General features: G+C 43.9%; 1 protein-coding gene across 2 annotated transcripts in view; it reads left to right on the top strand.

The window, feature by feature from the left end:
* The window catches only part of stard8 (StAR-related lipid transfer (START) domain containing 8), an 88,615-nt gene extending 68,100 nt beyond the window's left edge, over positions 1 to 20,515 (top strand). For both annotated transcript variants that reach the window (XM_055643633.1, XM_055643634.1), the window contains exons 7-14: positions 2,348 to 2,507; positions 3,376 to 3,574; positions 4,546 to 4,756; positions 6,553 to 6,667; positions 8,163 to 8,384; positions 11,280 to 11,497; positions 14,512 to 14,688; positions 17,489 to 20,515. In XM_055643633.1, the coding sequence (XP_055499608.1) occupies positions 2,348 to 2,507; positions 3,376 to 3,574; positions 4,546 to 4,756; positions 6,553 to 6,667; positions 8,163 to 8,384; positions 11,280 to 11,497; positions 14,512 to 14,688; positions 17,489 to 17,588 (1,402 nt within the window). In that variant the 3' untranslated portion in view covers positions 17,589 to 20,515. The remainder of the gene's footprint in view (positions 1 to 2,347; positions 2,508 to 3,375; positions 3,575 to 4,545; positions 4,757 to 6,552; positions 6,668 to 8,162; positions 8,385 to 11,279; positions 11,498 to 14,511; positions 14,689 to 17,488) is intronic.
* The last annotated feature ends 394 nt before the right edge of the window (positions 20,516 to 20,909 follow it).

The following is a 20,909-nucleotide window of genomic DNA, read 5'->3' on the forward strand; positions in this document are numbered from 1 at the left end:
GGAACGGGTTGGCCTGTGTCTACTGGAACAAACCTAGAAATCGGAAGGCTGAAGGGCTTGAAATTCAACCGTACCGTGGCCACGTTGGGGTTGGGAGCTGCGTAGGTTGAAGGCTCGCAGAGGGCGGGCACCGCGACCCACAGGGGAAGCCACAGAGTTGGAGGACCCAGCAGATTGGCCTGCAGTGTGTAGCCACCGATCCGATCGGCCCATACCTGGAGGACCCAGTGGACTGTAGTCTGGAAGGGGACGTCCTCTAAGCCGCTGCTGCTTGTCCCTCGAGGAGCAACAATGACGTCCTCTCCTCGCCTGTCCACCTTTGTTTCTCTGGGGGCGCCAACCGCAGCTGACCTCGAGGGTGCAGTGGGCCTGACCCCGGTTCCACCACCCCCCCCTCCTCTCCTACTGACCCCGCTCCTCTCCCATTGCTCGCTCCTTGTGCCTCTGCTCACCCCTCAATGACAAAACACTGGGAGAATGGAGCCTGGGTGGTAGAAAAAGAGTTGGGACTGCGGTTGGGGCCTACTGCACCTTCAATGTTGACTGTGGGAGACCCTCCTGGGAACCAAAGGTGGATGGGCATGGAGTGTGACGTCGGTTGTTGGTCGACAGGAAGGCGACGGGTGAAGGGCCGCAACAGCCCGGGGGTTTGCCTAAATCGGGCACCGCTCATAACCACTGGAGCATGGCCTGGACTTGGAAAATGGCGCCAAAACGTGGTGCCTCTTGCTTGCAGGCTCAGTGGACTGTTTCCGTACAATTGCTGATCGGAGATGGTATGGCAATACTCTACTGGACTGGATTTCACTGTTCGTTTACACTTTGCACATGTGACAGTAAAGAACCATTGCACCATTGCCAGGTTTTCTTGGTGCTTTAATCGTGAACAGGAAAATCGGGCAAAGCAGTGGACGTAAATCTCCAGTGCAAGCCCAGGTACTCGAGAGAAATAGGAGAGATCAGCCGCAGTCTTCCAGCAGACTAGAAGCAAGGAACTAGTGTTGAGTCTTGCACTAAGTGGCTCTTTGACCTGGAAATTCTGCCCGGTTCTAAGACGAGCAAGACATCTCCCAATGTGAGATGATGTATTTAAGTTTCATGTCCCTTTAATCTTTGGACTTTAAGTTCCGAGTGATCTTCTGCAGTGCTCTATTTTCCCCTTGCACCTGTAAATACCAATCTTTGAACAGCTGAAGTTTTTAGTTTATGAAGTTCAGTTTATTGTCACGTGCACCGAGGTACAGCGAAAAGCTTTTGTTGCGTGTTGACCAGTCAACGGAAAGACAATGCATGATCACAATCGAGCCATCCACAGTGTACAGACACATGATAAAGGGAATAATATTTAGTACAAGATAAAATACAGTAAAGTTTGATTAAAGATAGTCAGATAGTCTCCAATGAGGTAGATATGTAGATACTATAATAGCTTGGGACTGAAGGACTATATAATTGATCCAACGAATCTTGCTTGGTCTCACTTCAGCCTGACTAGGCATCTGACCCATGCTATCTGGAACAGACAGTGCTGCTTGAGCCAACAGAGTTGCTGCCTTAAGGGCCTGTCCCACTTTCACAACCTAATTCATGACCTTTTTTTACTCGTGAACATTTTTCATCAGGGTAGAAAAAACGCCCCGACCTACTTGATGCCACGAGTACCTACGACTAGCATCACAGACTGCTACGACCTACCTGCGACCTTGTGACAACCATGCTGCGAGTATGAGTCAAGGGCAAACTCGGCAGAGGTCATGAATTAGGTTATGAAAGTGGGACAGACCCTTTACAGTGCCAGAGACTTGGGATCGATCCTGACTATGGGCGCTCTCTGTACGGAGTTCGTACGTTCTCCCCGTGATCGCGTGGGTTTTCTTTGAGCGCTCCGATTTTGTCCCGCATTCCAAAGACGTGCGGGTTTGTAGGTTAATTGGATTGTGTAAATTCCCTCTACAGTGTAGGACCGAACTAGTGTGAATGGATGATTGTTCGTCAGCGTGAACTGACCTGCTTCCACGCAGTGTCTCTTATACATATTTAAAAAAAAAGGAAAGCAAACGGGAGGAAATCGATTCAAATACCCAATGTCATGTGAAGTTCTCCCTCGGACGAAACTGCTGCTGAAATTCATTTTGTGCAGAGTCTTTATGGTATGAACTTGAAAAGAATGAGTGAGATTAAAACAGCTGAAGGCATAAGGGAGAGATAAATAAAATAACTATATACAGTAGAAAAAGGAATATTGTCAGCAATTACATTTTTTGATATTTTAATTGTCTATATCTTTCAACCGTCTGGTAACATTTTGGTGATTTATTAATTTGCTTTATTTATTTTGCATCTGCAGGGGTGTTCCTAAATTTATGAAACGAAGCAGGGAACCAGATTACCGAGGCAAAAATGTATTTGGAGTTCCGCCCATAGTGAACGTCAAGAGGTCGGGGCAGCCCTTACCTCAAAGCATCCAACAAGCCATGCGTTACCTGCGTGGTCAGTGCATGGGCCAGGTATGTCGCCGTGTCCCGCTGCTAATCTGCACCAGTCGTAGTCTTCCCAATACGTTTGTTCTCTAGATATGGTTAACTTCAGAAGTTACTGCGTTAGATATTTTGTAGGCTTCCACACTGGTATCCCTAAATTGTAGAGGTTCCACAGGGACCCTTCGTTCGGCAATAGATTATTTCTGTTCTCTAATTTTCGAATCCTCTAACTGTAAACTTTCACTTTATCCATGTTCCTCTCGATCTTGTACATCTCAATAATGTCTCCCCTTGGGCGTCCTGTCCTTGCTGTTACTGTGTTCAAGAAGGAACTGCAGATGCTGGAAGATCGAAGGTACACAAAAATGCTGGAGTAACTCAGCGGGTGCAGCAGCATCTATGGAGCTCCATAGATGCTGCTGCACCCGCTGAGTTTCTCCAGCATTTTTGTGTACCTTGCTGTTACTGTGTTTGAATATCTACTCTCTCCTTAGACTGAAATGCCATCTTGTGAAGGCATTGACCAGTTCCCTGCTGCTAGTGTAGACACAAAATGCTGGAGTAACTCAGCGGGACAGGCAGCATCTCTGGAGTAGGTGACGTTTCGGATTGAGACCCTTCTTCAGACTGAGAGTCAGGAGAGAGGGAACCCCGAAGAAGGGTCTCGACCTGAAACGTCACCGATTCCTTCGCTCCAGAGATGCTGCCTGCCCCACTGAGTTACTCCAACAATTTGTGTCTATCTTTGGTGTAAACCAGCATCTGCTGTTCCTTCCTGCACATTTCCCTGCTGCTAGTGTTGTACATTTACATCGGTTATCTTCAATTTAAAAAACAAGTTTAAATTGATTAGAGTGGAGTGATGCACTCTAATTTTAATTATGTTTTTACACAGGTTGGAATTTTCAGGAAGTCGGGCGTGAAATCGCGAATCCAGGTCCTGAGGCAGATGAATGAGTACAATCCTGACAATGTTAATTACCAGGGTCAATCACCATTCGATGTAGCAGACTTGCTGAAGCAGTATTTCCGAGACCTCCCAGAACCTATCTTCACCGGCAAACTGATAGAAACTGTTCTACAGATCTACCAGTGTGAGTACCATCAATAAATTGCTCTTATTACCACTTGATCTTAGTAATAATTATAACACATCTTATCATGATCATGCATTTTGCAAAATGTAAGCAGCTGTTTTTGCTGTGTTGCATCAAGCTGTGAGATAACACTGCTTGGAGATAACATGGCTTCCATTTAAAGTCCTTTTAACTAGCAACAGTCCACTCGGTGGGTTTGGCTTGCATATTCTCTCTTCCTTGAAGTGGCAATGTGACCACTGTAACTTTGTGCGATTTCCTTTTTCATAAGAGATATTATTACTAATGTGTTAATTTTTACAGTGGAAAGCTGACCACTAGGCATTAGATTAAGATCATCCTAGATTAATTTCATCCAATGGTATGAATATTGATTTATCTAATTTCAAGTAACTCCTCTCTCTCCGTCCCTCCCCCAACCTAGTCGTCCTAATAGTTTCACCGTCGTCCTGATTAGTCTCACTGTTTGTCTCCCCTCGTTATCACCTCAGCAGCCAACAATGGACCATTGTGGGCCCCACCTTTCCTTGATCATTGTTGGTGTCTGACTTTTTTCTTTTTGTACTTTTCATTCATTTGTTCTTTGTAGTCCAGATGTAGTTCACAGAACCTTGCTGGGTTTTGCAGTTCATTTTCTAGTTTGCGTGGATAGGACGGGTTTGGAGGGACATGGGCAGGTGGGACATGTGTAGCTGGGATCTTTCGGCCCGAAACGTTGCCTATATCCTTCACTCCATAGATGCTGCTGCACCCGCTGAGTTTCTCCAGCACTTTTGTCTACCTTGTAGCTGGGACATGTTGGACAGTGTGGGAAAGTTGGGCTGAAGGGCCTGTTTCCACACTGTATCACTCCATGACTCTATGGCCCCATGCTTGGAGTAATTATTAGATAGTTGTCCTGATTTCAAAGGCTAAAGCAATAAGGACGTGTCGACCCATCTGTAAAATGACTTCTTTCCCTTCCTCAGATGTACCATTGGATCAACGTCTCCAAGCTGTTCAGGCCGCCATTGTGCTGATGCCGGATGAGAACCGTGAGGTTCTTCAGTCATTGTTGTACTTCCTCAGTGACATTGCATCGGTGCAACAAAACCAGATGACGGCCGGGAATCTGGCTGTGTGCCTCGCGCCGTCGCTGTTCCACCTCAATGTACCGAAGAAAGAAAGTTCCTCACCAAGGTGAGCTCTAAGGTTCACTACCACTCTGTTGCTGGTAGCACGTGACAGCAAAGGCGGACATGCTGCCGGTCTGTTACTGTCAGCAGTCATCCCCTCGGCTCCACTTTACTTGTCATTTAAGAAATCTGCTTGATCGATCAAAGTATAAAGTATCCTTTATTGTCATTCAAACTACATTCAAACTTTTAGTTTTAGTTTTACTACCCACTTTTAGTTTGAATGAAATTACGTACCTTGCAGTCATGACAGAGAATAAAATAACAGAACACATAATGAACACAGTTTAACATCCACCACAGTGAGTCTACCAGACACCTCCTCACTGTGATGGAAGGCAAACGTCTTAAAGTCCAAAAGCAATCTTGCAGGCTCCTAAGGTTGTAAAGAACAGGAATGAAAGTATAATAAATCAAGATTTAGGCAGGTACACGGATTGGGAAAGGTTTAGAGGATTGTGGACCAGTTGGGACCATTGTAGATGGGGCAATGGTCAGCATGGTCAAGTTGGGCCAACCATTGCCTTCTTCTGCAAATGGAGTGACCCACAAAATGGAAGAGTAAAAAGTGTTATTCAGATTAGTAATTCAATACTTCATTGTAGTGTCATCCTACGAGTGTCCAGATTGGAGAGCGGGGTTTAAGAACTTAATCTTAGAAATGACAAGGGAGAGTGGTGCTGAATGGGACAAATCTAGAAATGAAGAGTAAAACCTCATTTGGACCACGCAGTTGCAGCATGGGACCCATACACAAATAAAAACATTTCTTCCATCGAACGTGTCCAAAGACAGGCAGCTCGATTTGTTACTAACACGTGTGTGTGTGTGTGTGTGTGTGAGAGAGAGAGAGAGAGAGAGAGAAGCGAGTGTCACCAAACTTCTGAATTCTCTGGGGTGGAACCCTCTCCAAGACAGACGTGAAGCTCACCGTTTGACCTGTTTTTACAAAATGTTAAATGGTCAGCTCGACATAGACTACAAGACCTACCCCAAACCAATTAGGAGCAGACGAGGGTATTCGATCCAATTTGTGATCCCAGCTACAAAGACAGATGTATACAGCAATCCGTCCTTCCCCCGCACAATTAAAGCATGGAATTATCTCCACCCAACTATAGTTACCCAACCAGATGCGACTAAAATTAAAGTAGCTCTTTCTTCCCAATAACCCTTTCTGGCTTAAGCCCTCCCTTCAATTTGGAATATTTTGGAGGACCAAGAAACCAAGAACCAAGAAAACATGGATCGTGGATCTAAAAGTGGCAACTGATTTCCCTCCCATGCTTGCTATTGATTTGGAAAAGCAGGAGAGCAGGAGGAACACAGCAGCATTTAAAACATTTGTACCACCATGCAAAGAAAAAGATCAATCTGAGGAAAAACAACCTCTAACTCCTTTGGTTTAGATTTAGGTTTATTATTATTATTATTATTATTGTCTTATGAACCGAGGTACAGTGAAAAGCTTTTGTTCGCAGACTATCTTCTGCATGACGGGAGTGGGAGAAGAAGGAATGGCCTGTGTGGGGAAGATTATGTTGGCTGCTTATCCATGGCAGCGTGAGGTTTAGATGGAGTCAATGGTGGGGAGTCTGGTCTGTGTGATGCACTGGGCTAGATCCACAACTCTCTGCAACTAACTGAGCAAGCACATTTTTCTGAGAAGTGAAAGATTTGTGTGTTAATGTGATCATATGCGCAACTGGTACAGTTTAGCCTTACGTACGCGCTTGTATGTCCCATGCACGTCTGCCCGGCTTTTCTGAATGTTCTCACCTTTCTCTTGCCTTATTCTAGAATGATCCGCAAGAGAGGTGTTCTCAGCAAGCCCGACCAGAGGGACCTCAGTGAGAATCTGGCTGCAACTAAGGGACTGGGCCACATGATCACAGAGTGCAAGAAACTGTTCCAGGTACCCCAAAACGAATTTTGGTTCTCAGAAGATGGCACTGCTCCAGTTCCAGGATGACACTAATAAAATGAACATGAACTGAATGATTTAGAAATATTTTATCTGCAGATTCCCCCTTATTACCTTTATAAAATACTCCATCAGTGAACTCTCCCATAAATTTTACGTCCTCTGTTACAATCCACGGTGTCGCAGCGCTAGAGTTGCTGCCTTACAGCACCAGAGACCCAGGATTGAGCCTGACTACGGGTTCTGTGCCTGTATGGAGTTTGTACGTTCTCCCCATGGGCTCGTTGGTTTTCTCCGGCTGCTCCGGTTTCCTTCCACACTCTAAAGACATGCAGGTTTATAGGTTAATTGGCTTTTGGCCCAAGAATTCGAAATTGGCCCTAGTGTTTAGTGCACGGGAATGCTGGTTGGTGCAGGCTCAGTGGGCCGAAGGGTTTGTATCCGTGCTGTATCTCTAAACTATACTACACTAAGATGTAGTCGTTCACTTCTCAGCACCCACCTCCCCCCTCCCTCCCTCTCCTCCAATCCACCACCCTTCCTTGGATAATGGTATTAGACTTTTGAACTATGTATCGACCAGGATCCTTGCAGGTTCCAGGGACGAACCATTATGTGCTTTGATATATTTGGCCAAGGATGGGTGGAGGGGAATGTGTGGCAAGAGTTGGGTGAACGACAAGCTTGGAACTCTTGCAGGGCCTTACTGCATTAAAATCAAGGCCCTGATTTCATTACTTGTTACGCTGCATGTTACATATACAACAAAAACACGAGGTACTGGAAAAACACAGCAAGGAATGGGAGCATTTGAGTTTTGACAAATAGTTTACAATTAACACTTAACGTTGTCCTGAAACGTCAACTATTTCTCTTTCCACAGGTTCTACCTGAACTGTTGTTTTTTTTTTTTTTTGATTATTCAGCATAAGCAGATTTTTTGTATATCAATAATGTTGGTGGCACAATGGCACAGAGGTAGAGGTGCTGCCTTGCAGCACCAGAGACCCTGGTTCGATCCTGACTATGGGCGCTGTCTGTATGGAGTTTGTATGTTCTCCCCATGACCTCGTGGGTTTTCTGTGGGTCCTTCGGTTTCCTCCCACACTCCAAAGACGTACAGGTTTGTAGGCGAATTGGCTTTGGTAAAATTGTAAATTGTCCCTAGTGTGTGTAGGATAGTGTTAGTGTATGGGGATCGCTGGCTGGTGTGGACTCTGTGGGCCGAAGGGCCTGTTTCTGCACTGTATTTCTAAACTAAACTAAATATGATTGATTGATATTTTTGGGCGACGGTAATCAGTAAAGACAACACGGGATTGAATTTTATGCTCATTTATGCTGTGTTACAGTAAGAAGCATGGGTGCATTTTAAACATAGTTCTTAGAATGCCTGAAGGAGCGACCTATATCTTTCTACTGGAAAGAATATGACTATTCCGAAATGTAAGATGTTTTGTTACATCATTGTTCTTCTTTCCATTAGATCCCCCATGATATCATGGTGCAGTCTCGGAACTCCTACATTGCTGCTGATGCTCACCTGTTTCCCATGGAGGGTTTCAGGAGACATCCCAGTGGCATGGTCAAGGACTACATGACCCACATGGAGGACACAATCCAGGCTCTACTGAGAGAGGCGGGAGAGAAGTTTAAAGGCTGGACCAGCACTGTCGGACCTGTGAACACTGAGCTTTCCTACAAAAAGGTATTCAATGGAATTTTGGAAGATTAGTCCTGAAGTTTATACATACATACATCATTTATACATTAATCATTATTACTTTAATATTATTATACATATTATACATATTAAACATACTAAAGGGTCTGTCCCACTTTCCCGAGTTGTTCACAAATTCTACTGAGTTGTTCACGAATTCCCCCGAGTTTTCAAACTCACAGAATGTTCGTAACGAGTCCGTAGGAGTCTGTGGATATATCGTAGCGGCTCATTATGCCAGCCGTAGGTACTCGGGGCATCAGGAAAGTCGGGACGTTTTTTCCAGCCTGATGAAAAATGTCCACGAGTGGAAAAAATAGCCCCGAGTACCTACAGCTGGCATAACGAGCCGCTACGATATATACACGGACTCCAATGGCCTCCTACGGACTCGTTACGAACATTCTGCGAGTTTGAAAACTCGGGAGAATTCGTGAATAACTCTGGAAAGTGGGACAAGCCTTAGAGTTTATACACAGAGTTATACAGCATGGAAACAGGCCCTTCAGCCCAACTTGCCCATTTCAACAAAGATGCCCCATCTGCACTAGTGTGCAAGAAAGAACCGCAGATGTTAGATAAAATCGAAGGTAGACACACAATGCTGGAGTAATTCAGCAGTTGAGGCAGCATCTATGGAGAGAAGGAATGGGTGACGTTTCGGTTCGGGAATATATTTATATTCTTTTATATTTGTTTATATTCTTTTTATCTCTCAATCTATTATCTTCTCCGTTCTCTCCCCTTTTCACCTCTGCTCCACCTTTTATTCATTCTGCCCTATGTTCAGAATTCAGCTTCCATCTGGCTACAAATGGATAGTGATCAGGAGCAGGAATCCTTGCTGGTGAATCTAATCTAATCCTTCCCTCATGCACAGCTGTTGTAGCAAGGAAGAGCAACCCTGGCTAACACAGACTGGGACTTTCATGGACTGGTTTGCTATACATCAGAATGTGTCCGTAATCACAAGTCATAAACAGGGCAGAAGAAGGGTCTCGACCTGAAACGTCACTTCTCTCCCGAGATGTTGCCTGTCCCGCTGAGTTACTCCATCCAGCATTTTGTGTCTAACATTTATAATTGCTTGACCCCGCAGACAAACCTAACGGGAAACATATGTCCAAAGCAGCCACCAAACTTAGGGATGCATAAACAACAGTAAGAAAACCAGCAGAAAAGTCACTGTCTGTTTAATAAATGGTGACAGACTCAGTATTTGTTACTGGAATCATCCTATTGTGTAAACGAGTGTTTGGATCCCTTCCAGTTTTCTTTTTATCTTGGCGATGTATCTGGGTAGACATTGGATGATCTCAGACATTCCAAGTGTGCAACTCAGACGGTCATTGACCGTAGCAAAGCAAAATGGTCTACAGATACTGAACTCTCAATAGAGCAGTTTCTCTTTGTCTCCACAGCCAGTGGTTATGCTGGTGGATTGCATACAGGACTTCAGCTAAACGGAACAATCCCATTTCCCTCTTTTTGTTTAGATCAGAGATACAGTGTGGAAACCGGCCCTTCAGCCCACTGAGAGCGCCAACCAGCGACCCCCGCACACTAACAACATCCTACACACACTAGGAACATTTTACAATTAAAACAGTCAATTAACCTACACACCTGTACATCTTTGGAGTGCGGGAGCTCTCTTTCTCTCTCTCTCTCTCTCGCTCTCTCTCTCGCTCTCTCTCTCGCTCTCTCTCTCTCTCTCTCTCTCGCTCTCTCTCTCGCTCTCTCTCTCGCTCTCTCTCTCGCTCTCTCTCGCTCTCTCTCGCTCTCTCTCTCTCTCTCTCTCTCTCGCTCCCACTAAATCAAATTAAAATCCAACATTGCTTGAGGAATAACACATTGCAATTCTTCAATTCATTCAATCACTAGGCAGTAAATATGCATGATGCACAACAGAATAATAATCTTCTGTTTAAATATGAGTTCAGTTAAATATCCATTAGAAAAATACATTATGGTTCTATCTGCTAAATCTATAATCCAGGTTCATTAACAAAGTGGAATCAATTTTATTAATTTTCTGTAACTCTGCTGACAAATTTATAAAAATAAGTTTAATGAGGTTCAATTTTTACGCTGATGAAGAAACCAACTTGCTTTTGACATGGTGGCACCTTTTGCAAGGGTGAGGTAACAATGTCGCACCAAGGTTCATTGATATAACACTATTATTTAGTTAATATTATTCTACTGATAGCTTTTGAATGCTGTACCATTGATGTACTGTAGTGGCCAAAGAATGAGAGTCTTGAAGTTATGTGTTTTTTGGTATTTATCTTAAAGGTATCGGAGGAACAGTTCGAGTTACTTGGTAGATATCTTTAGTCCTGTGACCATATGTACTTTTGTACAACACTTCATAACACTTGCGGCAGTATAGTGGAGAACACTGGTAAATATTAATAGAATGAAAATTGCAATAAACATGGAGTTACGTGAGAGGTGCAATTATTAGATTTAATGTCAGGAAGATGCAGCAATTCCATTCAATGTGATGATCACATTCTACATGTTCATTAAATGTTCAGTAATAATTAATTATGTTTTGGGTAGACGGGCCTTCAATTTGAAGGTCAATTTCACCAGAAATTGGGAAGAAGCTGTTCCTGATGTTGCAGTTTTCAGGTTCCTATATCTTCTTCCCGATGGCAGGAGTGAAATGAGTGTGTGGCCAGGGTGATGTGGGTCTCTGATGAAACCAGGGAAGAGTGATTTTGATTACATCCAAGATAGATTTTGCAATGTTTTTTCCAATCACTGATACGATGCCTTTTGTTTGTGGGGTTAATTGCAATAGCAGCAGTCGAGAATTCCTCTCTCAATGCAGTGACCATAACGTTTCACTCTGTGTCCTTGTATTGGTAGGTCGGTGATGGATATCCCCTTCGTTTATGGAAGGTAATGACTGAAGTAGAAGCGCCGCCAAACTCTGTGTTAAACCGCCTGCTCCGCGAGCGACACCTCTGGGACGATGACGTGTTGATGGGGAAAATTGTGGAGCATTTGGACAAAAATACTGAGATCTGCCATTATGCCCTGGACAGCATGGCACCGCATCCCAGGAGGGACTTTGTAATTCTGAGGTAAGGCCAGTTAGCACGTTGGCAGCAGTGGGAATTGTATGTATCCCAAATAGTGTGTTACTTAGTGTGTTACAGGGAGAGATAGACCAACCGTGATTGAATGGTGGAGAAGACTTGATGGGCTGAAAGGCCTAATTCTGCACCTATCACTTATGACATTGCACTTCTGATTTACTGTTGGCCAAATTGAGGAATCTAGTGATTAATAGAGAACATAGAAAAGTCCAGCATGGGAAAGGCCCTTCGGCCCTCAAATTCTGTGCCTAACATGATGCTGTGCTAAACTAATCTCATCTCCTTACTCTTGATCCATACCCTGCATTTCCATGTACCTATCTAAAAAAACTCTTAAACACCACTTTTATATCTGCCCCCACCACCACCCCAAGCAGCATGTTCCAGGTGCCCACCACACTGTTTTAACAAACATTACCCCACACATCTGTAACATTTGCCCCTTTAATCTTACAACTATGCCCTCTAGCCTTTGACATTTCCACCCTGGGAATGTTCTGACTGTCTACCCTATCTATTTTAAGCCTAAGCAATTTGAACAGTTTGTGTTCGTATGTCCTTTCTTGATTATGAGTATTAGATTTGGGCTGAAGGCTATTTGAATGGTTCAGTATTTTCTTGATAAACACTAATATACTAATAATTTCACTCTGTCGACTTTCAATCACGTAAATGCATTTTCAGTATTATAATGATTGAGATTTGTCTTAACCTTGAGTGAAACATAATATTAACCATCAAAAAGCAAAAAAAGGTTCTGACGTTGAACATCCTGAGATGAAACGAGAGAATGATGGAGGTACTCAGCAGGTCGGGCAGCAGCTGTAGAGAGAGAAATCGAGGTAACATTCAGGTCAATGATCTTTCATCAGAACAGGAAAAGTGTGATAACAAGCTTGTTCCAGGTTGGCAGAAGAGAGCTAGGGAAAACCTCTCTGGAAGAGAGACCAAGATAATCCAAGTGACACAAATGCTGTAGGTGCCATCTAAGTGAAGGTAGTGGACTTTCTGATATGATTATTAATATATCGGATCTGTCTGGAGAAGCTGTAACCAGAGGGAGATCGTGAGAGGAGAATGGAACCGGCAGTACAGCAATTAGTTTTTGAAATCTGCAATAAAAGAGAATGGTGGCAATACTCAGTGGCAATCCAAGCCCACACGTCGCAGTGAATCTATTCTGCACTCTTTCCAACTTAATGGCATCCTTCCTATAGCTGGGCGAGCTGAACAATACCCATTACCCGAAGTGTGGTCTCACCAATAACTTCTGCAGCTGTATCATGATGTTGAATTTTTGTACTCAATACTCTCCTTAATGAAGGCTAGTATGCCAGAGGCTCTCTTCACCACCCTGTCCACCGTAATTGCCCCTTACAGGGAACCATAAACCTGTACTCCTATATCTCGCTGTTCTACAGCTCTCTCCAGGGCTCTGCCATTTCTGATGCAAGTCCTGCTCAGGTTTGACATGGCAAAATGCAATACTTCACATTTGCCATTTCCTGGCCCTTCTTCCTAACTAATCGAGATCCTGTTGCAAACTTCTATATCATTTCCCACTATCCCCTATGCCACCAATTTTTATGTGATCTGCAAATTTACTAACAATGTTAAGTACATTGTCATCCAAATTGTCGATATAGAATATAACAGTGAATTCAGCACTGACCCCTGCAGTGCACCACTGGCCCCATAGCAGAAGCGTTCACGTCGCAGAGCTGGCAACTGGAAGTATCCCGAGCTAATTCTGCTACCACCATCATCTATTGCGACAAGTGATGGCTCCCGCTGATTGTCGCCAGAAGCTTGCGTCCTTTTCAGGATGGACGATGACAGCGATGTCAACATTTGAAATGTGGAAGATGGACACGAAACTTGCTCATGGACCTCAAGTACATAGCCTGTGGATTGATGGGTAATGCCCCTGTCCCACTTGGGAAACCTGAACGGAGACCTCTGGAGACTTTGCGCCCCACCCAAGGTTTCCGTGCGGTTCCCGGAGGTTGCAGGTGGTTGCCGGAGGTTGCAGGTAGGGAGACTGACCAAAAACCTCCGGGAACCGCACGGAAACCTTGGGTGGGGCGCAAAGTCTCCAGAGGTTTCTGTTCAGGTTTCCTAAGTGGGACAGGGGCATTACACTATTGAAAATATCTGGTCGAGGGCAGCACGGTGGCGCAGCGTTAGAGTTGCTGCTTTACAGCGCTAGGGACCTGGGTTCGATCCAGACTACAAGTGCTTGTCTGTTGGAGTTTATACATTCTCCCCATGACCGGCATGGGTTTTCTCCCGTTTCCTCCCACACTTCAAGGATGTACAGGTTTGTAAGTTAATTGGCTTGGTGTAACTTTGTAAATTGTCCCCAGTGTGTGTAGGTTAGTTTTGATGTGCGGGGATCGCTGGTCGGCGCGGACTCGGTGCACCAAAGATCCGCTGTATCTCTAAACCAAACTACTTTTTAAATTCAAAGACTGATTCTGCTGATGTAGGCTTGTCACACAAACATTTCATATCTAAATACCATGTGCCCCCCTCTTTGTCCAGTGGTATCCACAAGCAGTATAATTTTATGTCAAGGGCACATTCGTACAAGAACTGAACTGAAATGGCATCAAATTTAATTCACATGAGCCCTTGTTATCAGTGAACAGAGGATGCCTTCATTTCATTTACTTGTGCTGGTTAGCCAAGAGTCGAGAATGTTTAATTGTCATGAAACAGAACAATGAAATTCTTATGGTACACAAAAATGCTGCAGAAACTCAGCGGGTGCAGCAGCATCTATGGAGCGAAGGAAATAGGCAACGTTTCGGGCCGAAACGTTGCCTATTTCCTTCGCCCCATAGATGCTGCTGCACCCGCTGAGTTTCTACAGCATTTTTGTGTACCTTTGGATTTTCCAGCATCTGCAGTTCCTTCTTAAACACAATGAAATTCTTATTTTGGTTTAAACATCCAGTTTCTAATCCGCCACAACACTTTGTTTACTCCCGTTTCAGGACCTGGCGGGCAGATTTGCCGAAGGACTTGTGCGTTCTGGTAGCAGCCTCCATTGAGTGTGACTCGGTGCAGCTGGAGGGAGGTGTACGAGCAGTGGTGTTGAGCTCCCAGTACCTGGTTGAACCTTGTGGTCCAGGTCGCTCCCGGCTCACGCACATCTCCCGAACTGATCTGAGGTGTGTGATTTGTTCTTCCCCTTTCTCTGCCTCCATGAAGAACAGGAATGTGATCACACTGGGCAGGGGGAGCTGGCTGGAATAGGTGTGACAAAGGTTCACCTGTATCTCCTCCAACCTCATCTACTGCATCCGCTGTTCTAGAAGTCAGCTGATTTACATCGGGGAGACTAAGCGGCGGTTGGGCGATCGTTTCGCCGAACACCTCCGCTCAGTCCGCAATAACCTACCTGAACTCCCGGTGGCTCAGCACTTCAACTCCCCCTCCCAATCCCAATCCGACCTCTCTGTCCTGGGTCTCCTCTATTGCCAGAGTGAGCAACACCGGAAATTGGAGGAACAGCACCTCATATTCCGCCTGGGCAGCTCGCATCCTGATGGCATGAATGTTGAATTCTCCCAATTTTGCTAGCCCTTGCTGTCTCCTCCCCTTCCTTAACCCTCGAGCTGTCTCCTCCCATCCCCCCGCCCTCGGGCTCCTCCTCCTCCCCTTTTTCCTTCCTTCTCCCCTCCCACCCCTCATCAGTCTGAAGAAGGGTTTCGGCCTGAAACGTCGCCTATTTTCCTCGCTCCATAGATGCTGCTGCACCCGCTGAGTTTCTCCAGCAATTTTGTGTACCTTTGGCTGGAATAGATGTCATGCACTGGCATAACATGTCATACCGTCATTACTGGTAGAGTTTCAAGGATTCAGGTCACTTGATCAAGTGAAATCACCTTGCATATCTGAGAATGATAAGCAACTTCCGTGATGTCGACCTATGGGGTTAGATAATAACGTATATGTTTTTCAATACTTTTTCTCACTGTTTATCTTTTTTGCTCAATGTAAGGGATATTACTATGGATTTAGCTTCTGGTCAAGTCGAGCAGTAAAAAATAAATAAAGCATCTTCTCCTTTGAATCATAGATTCAAGGAGTTGTACAGCATGGTAACCGGCAGAGTGGCCCAACATGCCCACATCAACCAACATGCCCCATCTACACTCGTCCCACCTGCCTGCATTTTGCCCATATCCCCTTAACCCTGTCAGGTCCATGTACCTGTCTAAATGTTTCTTGCCATAATACCTGCCTCAACTACCTCCTCCAACACCTCATTTGATACACCCACCACCCTTTGTGTAACAAAAAAGTTACCTCTCGGGCTGCTATTAAATCTTTCTCCCCTCACCTTAAACCTATGGCCACTGGTTCTCGATTTCCTCTGCACTGGGCCAGAGACTCTGTACATTTTGTACACTTCTATAAGATCACCTCTCATTCTCCTGCGCTCCAAGGAGTAAAGTCCTAGCCTGCTCATCTGCCCCCTATAGCTCAGGCCCTCGAGTCCTGGCAAAATTCCAATCAATCTTCTCTGCCCCCTTTCCAGCTTGACAACACCTTTCCTATAACACGGTGTCCTCCAAATTAATGTGCCTCGGACCCAATGTTAGAACACCTACCCTTATCCTGCAGAGCAGCAATAGACAATAGGTGCAGGAGTAGGCCATTCTGCCCTTCGAGCCAGCACCGCCATTCAATGTGATCATGGCTGATCATCCCCAATCAGTACCCCGTTCCTGCCTTCTCCCCATATCCCCTGACTCCGCAATCTTTAAGAGCCCTATCTAGCTCTCTCTTGAAAGCACCCAGAGAACCTGCATCCACCGCCCTCTGAGGCAGAGAATTCCACAAACTCACCACTCTCTGTGAGAAAAAGTGTTTCCTCGTCTCCGTTCTAAATGGCTTGCCCCTTATTCTTAAACTGTGGCCCCTGGTTCTGGACTCCCCCAACATCGGGAACATGTTTCCTGCCTCTCGCATGTCCAAACCCTTAACAATCTTTCTAAGCTAAGAAACAATTGTTTCTAAGCTCAGGTGGCAGAGACTCATTTCCCATTAGATCTACATTAAAAATCACTCACGGCCTGATGCTCATCATCCATTTGTCTTCAGATGCCCAAAATTGGATTGTATAAACCCACAAATAATTGCTGAATTATTTCAGCCTTAATGATGCCCAATAAACAGGGCTGACAGAGTTTGAGGACTATCCTGTGCAGTGTTGGGTCATGGTTACTGAATGACAAATGCAGAGCTGGATTCCCATCCTGGGCTGTCCATGCAATTCCTAATATTTTAACGTTGAATGTCTCCTGATTTTTCAGTCGTGACTTCAATAGAATATTAGTGGAAATGTCCTGGATAGCATTTATTACAAGCCATTAGTACAGTAGAATATTACTATCTCATAAGTGAGATGTAGAACACATAAGGGGTGGTACGGTGGCGCAGCGGTAGAATTGCTGCCTTACAGTGTCAGCGCCAGAGACCCGGGTTCGATCCTAACACGGGTGCTGCCTATGCGGAGTTTGTACATTCTCCCTGTGACCTGTGTGGGTTTTCTCTGGGGTCTCCAGTTTCCTCACACACACACCAAAGACATAAAGGTTTGTAGGCTAATTGATTTGGTAAAATTATAAATTGCCCCTAGGGTGTGTAGAATAGCGTTACTGTGCGGGGATTGCTAGTCATCACGGACTTGGTGGGCCGATACGCACTGTGTATCTCCAAACTAAACGAAACATAAATTAATGGTGACGAATTTTAAAACGGTGGTTCCGAAGATTGCTTTAACGGGAGGGAGATGCATGCTTGGAATGAAGGACTGACTGCAGGTTCAGTGCAAGAAATACTTAATTGAAATGTGGATGGATGTGATATAATTGAAAAATGAGGGAATGATGGGATGTACTTTGGGAGGATAAACAGCCTTTTCTTGTTCTTAACCTTTCTTCTTTCCTATTTATTTTCCAGGGGCAGGTCTCCTGAATGGTACAACAAGGTCTCGGGATATCTTTGTGCTGTGGAGGTTGCCAGGATACGGGACTCCTTTCTGCCACGTAACCCCCCGTAAGGGCTAGCGATCAAAATCTGTAATGGACTGACACTTCATACAGAAGGAAGGTGTTTATGTTGAGTGTGCATGGTGGAAGCTGCCATTTAATGGCAAAAGGTCTTCTATACCAGCGAGACAAGATATATCAGAGGTTCAGATGAAGGTGGCCCTGCAATCCATCATGTATCACATCTGATGAATTCCAATCTTGCAGCTTTCCTGTTAGAACATCCAACTGTTTATGTAAGATACCGAGCATTCTGACTCCAACCACCATCTTTGAAATCCTCGGCCTTTAAATGGTTAGAATATTAAAAAATAGTGCGATCGGCTTTTGCGATGAAATGAGGCTGTTCTGTATCTTGTTCTTCGGTGGCTCTCAATCGACAATAGACAATAGGTGCAGGAGAAGGCCATTCGGCCCTTCGTGCCAGCACCGCCATTCAATGTGATCATGGCTGATCATCCCCAATCTGTACCCCGTTCCTGCCTTCTCCCCATATCCCCTGACTCTCACCCCTTAACATTGGACGTTCTTGCACCTATGTACCTGCGGCAAAGAAGATGAGCATCTTAATTTGAGCTCAAAGTTGTTGTAATTTTATTATCCCAGCTTGGCCAAGTATGATTTCGATGTAGAGCTGCACACAGTGCTATTTCTTGCAACATATTCAGCTGGGAAAAGATATGCATGACAGGAAGTAGCTTGTAAATGGGATTGAGGTTGGTAAGCAATGGAATAAGGAAATGCGAGAGGGATGTAGAATTTAATGTATAGGAGTTTTTCTTACTGTGCATGTGGGGGAATGTTATTGTGGGCTCTGTGAAAGGTTGTTGAATTGAAATTTGAAATGGAGTAATGTGTTTATTGCATTTACTGTTGACGTATACCAGCTGAAGTCTTCTTCTTGCGTATGGCGTGCCACAGCCTAAAGTTGTCGGACAACTTGTCCTATTTGATCTTATTTGATTGTGCATGCCAGGTCGATTGCATTCGTCGAAACAGGGCGGACCACGTGAAGGTTGCAATCTCCCACCCCCAGCTGAAGTGACATAAGCAGTTCTGTGTAGCAAATCGAGATGTTTAAACTATTTGAGGTTATTTGTAACCGTTTTTCTAATGGAATACTGCACTAATATTTTAACACAGCATTTCAAGACACAGGGCACCTTAACAGAGAGCGTCAGATTCAGCGTGACAGCGGTATTTCCACATGTACAAAACACATAAATGTATTTGCCTCCCTTTTTTCTGTTCTCTCGGTCCCTTGGTTGCCCTATTCCTTGGTTAAACATACAAGATTTAGGCTGGTACCTGATCTGCAACTGAGATCCAAATGTTTGCCCTTTAGTGATAGGCATACATTAAAATTCCGTCACAGATGATATGAGACCAGAGATTGAAGACTTGTTGGATTAATGATTTCTTGATATTTCCACCATCTTTGTGAGCATCATTTGCCATTCCTATCATTGCTTTGCTGGTTTAAGATGAGCACAATTCTTGCTGCTTGGCTATGAACTTGAAAGCTCTTTCAATGAGGTGCCAGTCACGAAACGTTACAATTGCCCTTGATCATTGGATCTCTGGTTCTTTCAGCACCTGGAAATTATACTTTCAGCTCAGTTCAATTAAACCAAGCTCAGAGCCAAAACCGTTTGTCAAGTTAATTGATGTCGTGGACTTGCCCATCTCTTCGAGTGCACCTGTTTCAGATGCAAATCCTTGGTCAGGTCCTCGGGTAAAAAAAAATAACAAGGTGCGTAGGCTTGATCTGTATTTTTGCAAATTTATTTGTTCGTAACTTGCATCTGGGAGCCAGAAGATGATCAAACAGACCACAGAAAAGATAGGTTATACTTTTAAGTCCAACGAAGATGAATTAATTAGTTCAAAGAAAAAGAATTAGGGCAAATATTCAAAGGAAAAGCTCCTAGAGGGAGGAAAGGTGTGCGTTTAAAAAAAAACTGGAACATTAGAGATGCACCAGTTGTAAGCATTTAATGAGAAACAGTGAAAAGTTACTTGTAACCTCCAGATAAAGTCTGTACTGCCTCTTAAAGTAAACGTCTTCTTCCTGTGAATAGCATTTAACTTTGTATTAAACAAATGTGAAGTAGTGTAACAATGAAATGCAAAATGCTATTATTGTGACAATGTCAGGCAAAGGAAGGCAGCTATCACGGGAATATGGTGAGATGTTGTGGAGCTTTGATTTTAGGAACTATTTAAGCAGGTTATTTGGAGTCTGGCTTGCATAGTCATGACATGGTGTGTCGTACAATGGGCTTTCCCAAGCACCAGCCCTTTCTCGAACTGAAGTTACCAACTGCTCCTTGTAAAATGAAGAAATGCAACGGGCATTAGGTAAAAGGGACCTTGGCAAGTGATTTGATATATTTTTCTGACATTCCATGAGTGAACTGTACAGAGCTTTGCTCTCTGGGATAGTGTAGTGAGAATTGACAAGTGCAGTTTGCATGATATTTTGTTCATAACAGTTAGCAAATGGAAAATGTACAGCGAGCATTCACAGTTGGTGTAATTGCAGCATTATTACTACAGTATTGTAATCTCTTGCAGGGGAAAGAAATTGACACAAGGAATGCATTTTGTGTGAAGAGTTAATGTATGTTCTGCTTATAGATATTGAAGATGGAGTGTTTTATTGGTGAGAAGTGTGTGTGAGTGAGTATTCAGGGAATGGAATGTCTGTAAGAACTTAATGGCACACGTTCTATTTAATATTGAGAACACGTCTGATCTCAGGTATTTAAAACTTAATGAGTTTTGTTGCCAACTGTACATATGTTGCGTTCCTGCAGAATTTGAGAAATATTTGTATGGGAATTTTTTTATATTGTCATATATTAAAAATATATTTTTTTCTCAACAATCTGCTCAGAAAAATGTACAGATCATTTTAATAAATTTTGCTTCAAACTTGAAGTCTCCTGAGATCTTTCTTTTCACTATAAGGGGGGATTCCTGTTATTACAACATCTTAGTTGGTAAATTTAGCATTGTGAACCATACGGAGATAATGTAGTCTCAATACAGTGGTTTCAGTCCGAAGAAGGGTCTAGACCCGAAGCATCACCCATTCCTTTTCTCCAGGGATGCTGCCTGTCCCGCTGAGTTATTCCAGCTTTTTGTGTCTATCTTCAGATTAAACCAGAATCTCCATCTATTTATTTATTTGATTCTTTATTTCGACAGAATAAAAGAATAAAAAGCAAGTGTGAAACGACATACAAAAACAAAACAAGAATATTTATAAAGTGTCATAAACGATATCTATAAATAAATGAAATCATATGTGTCCGAAAAGGAGCAGG

Source organism: Leucoraja erinacea, chromosome 12, assembly GCF_028641065.1.
Source record: "Leucoraja erinacea ecotype New England chromosome 12, Leri_hhj_1, whole genome shotgun sequence".
Lineage (NCBI taxonomy): Eukaryota > Metazoa > Chordata > Chondrichthyes > Rajiformes > Rajidae > Leucoraja > Leucoraja erinaceus.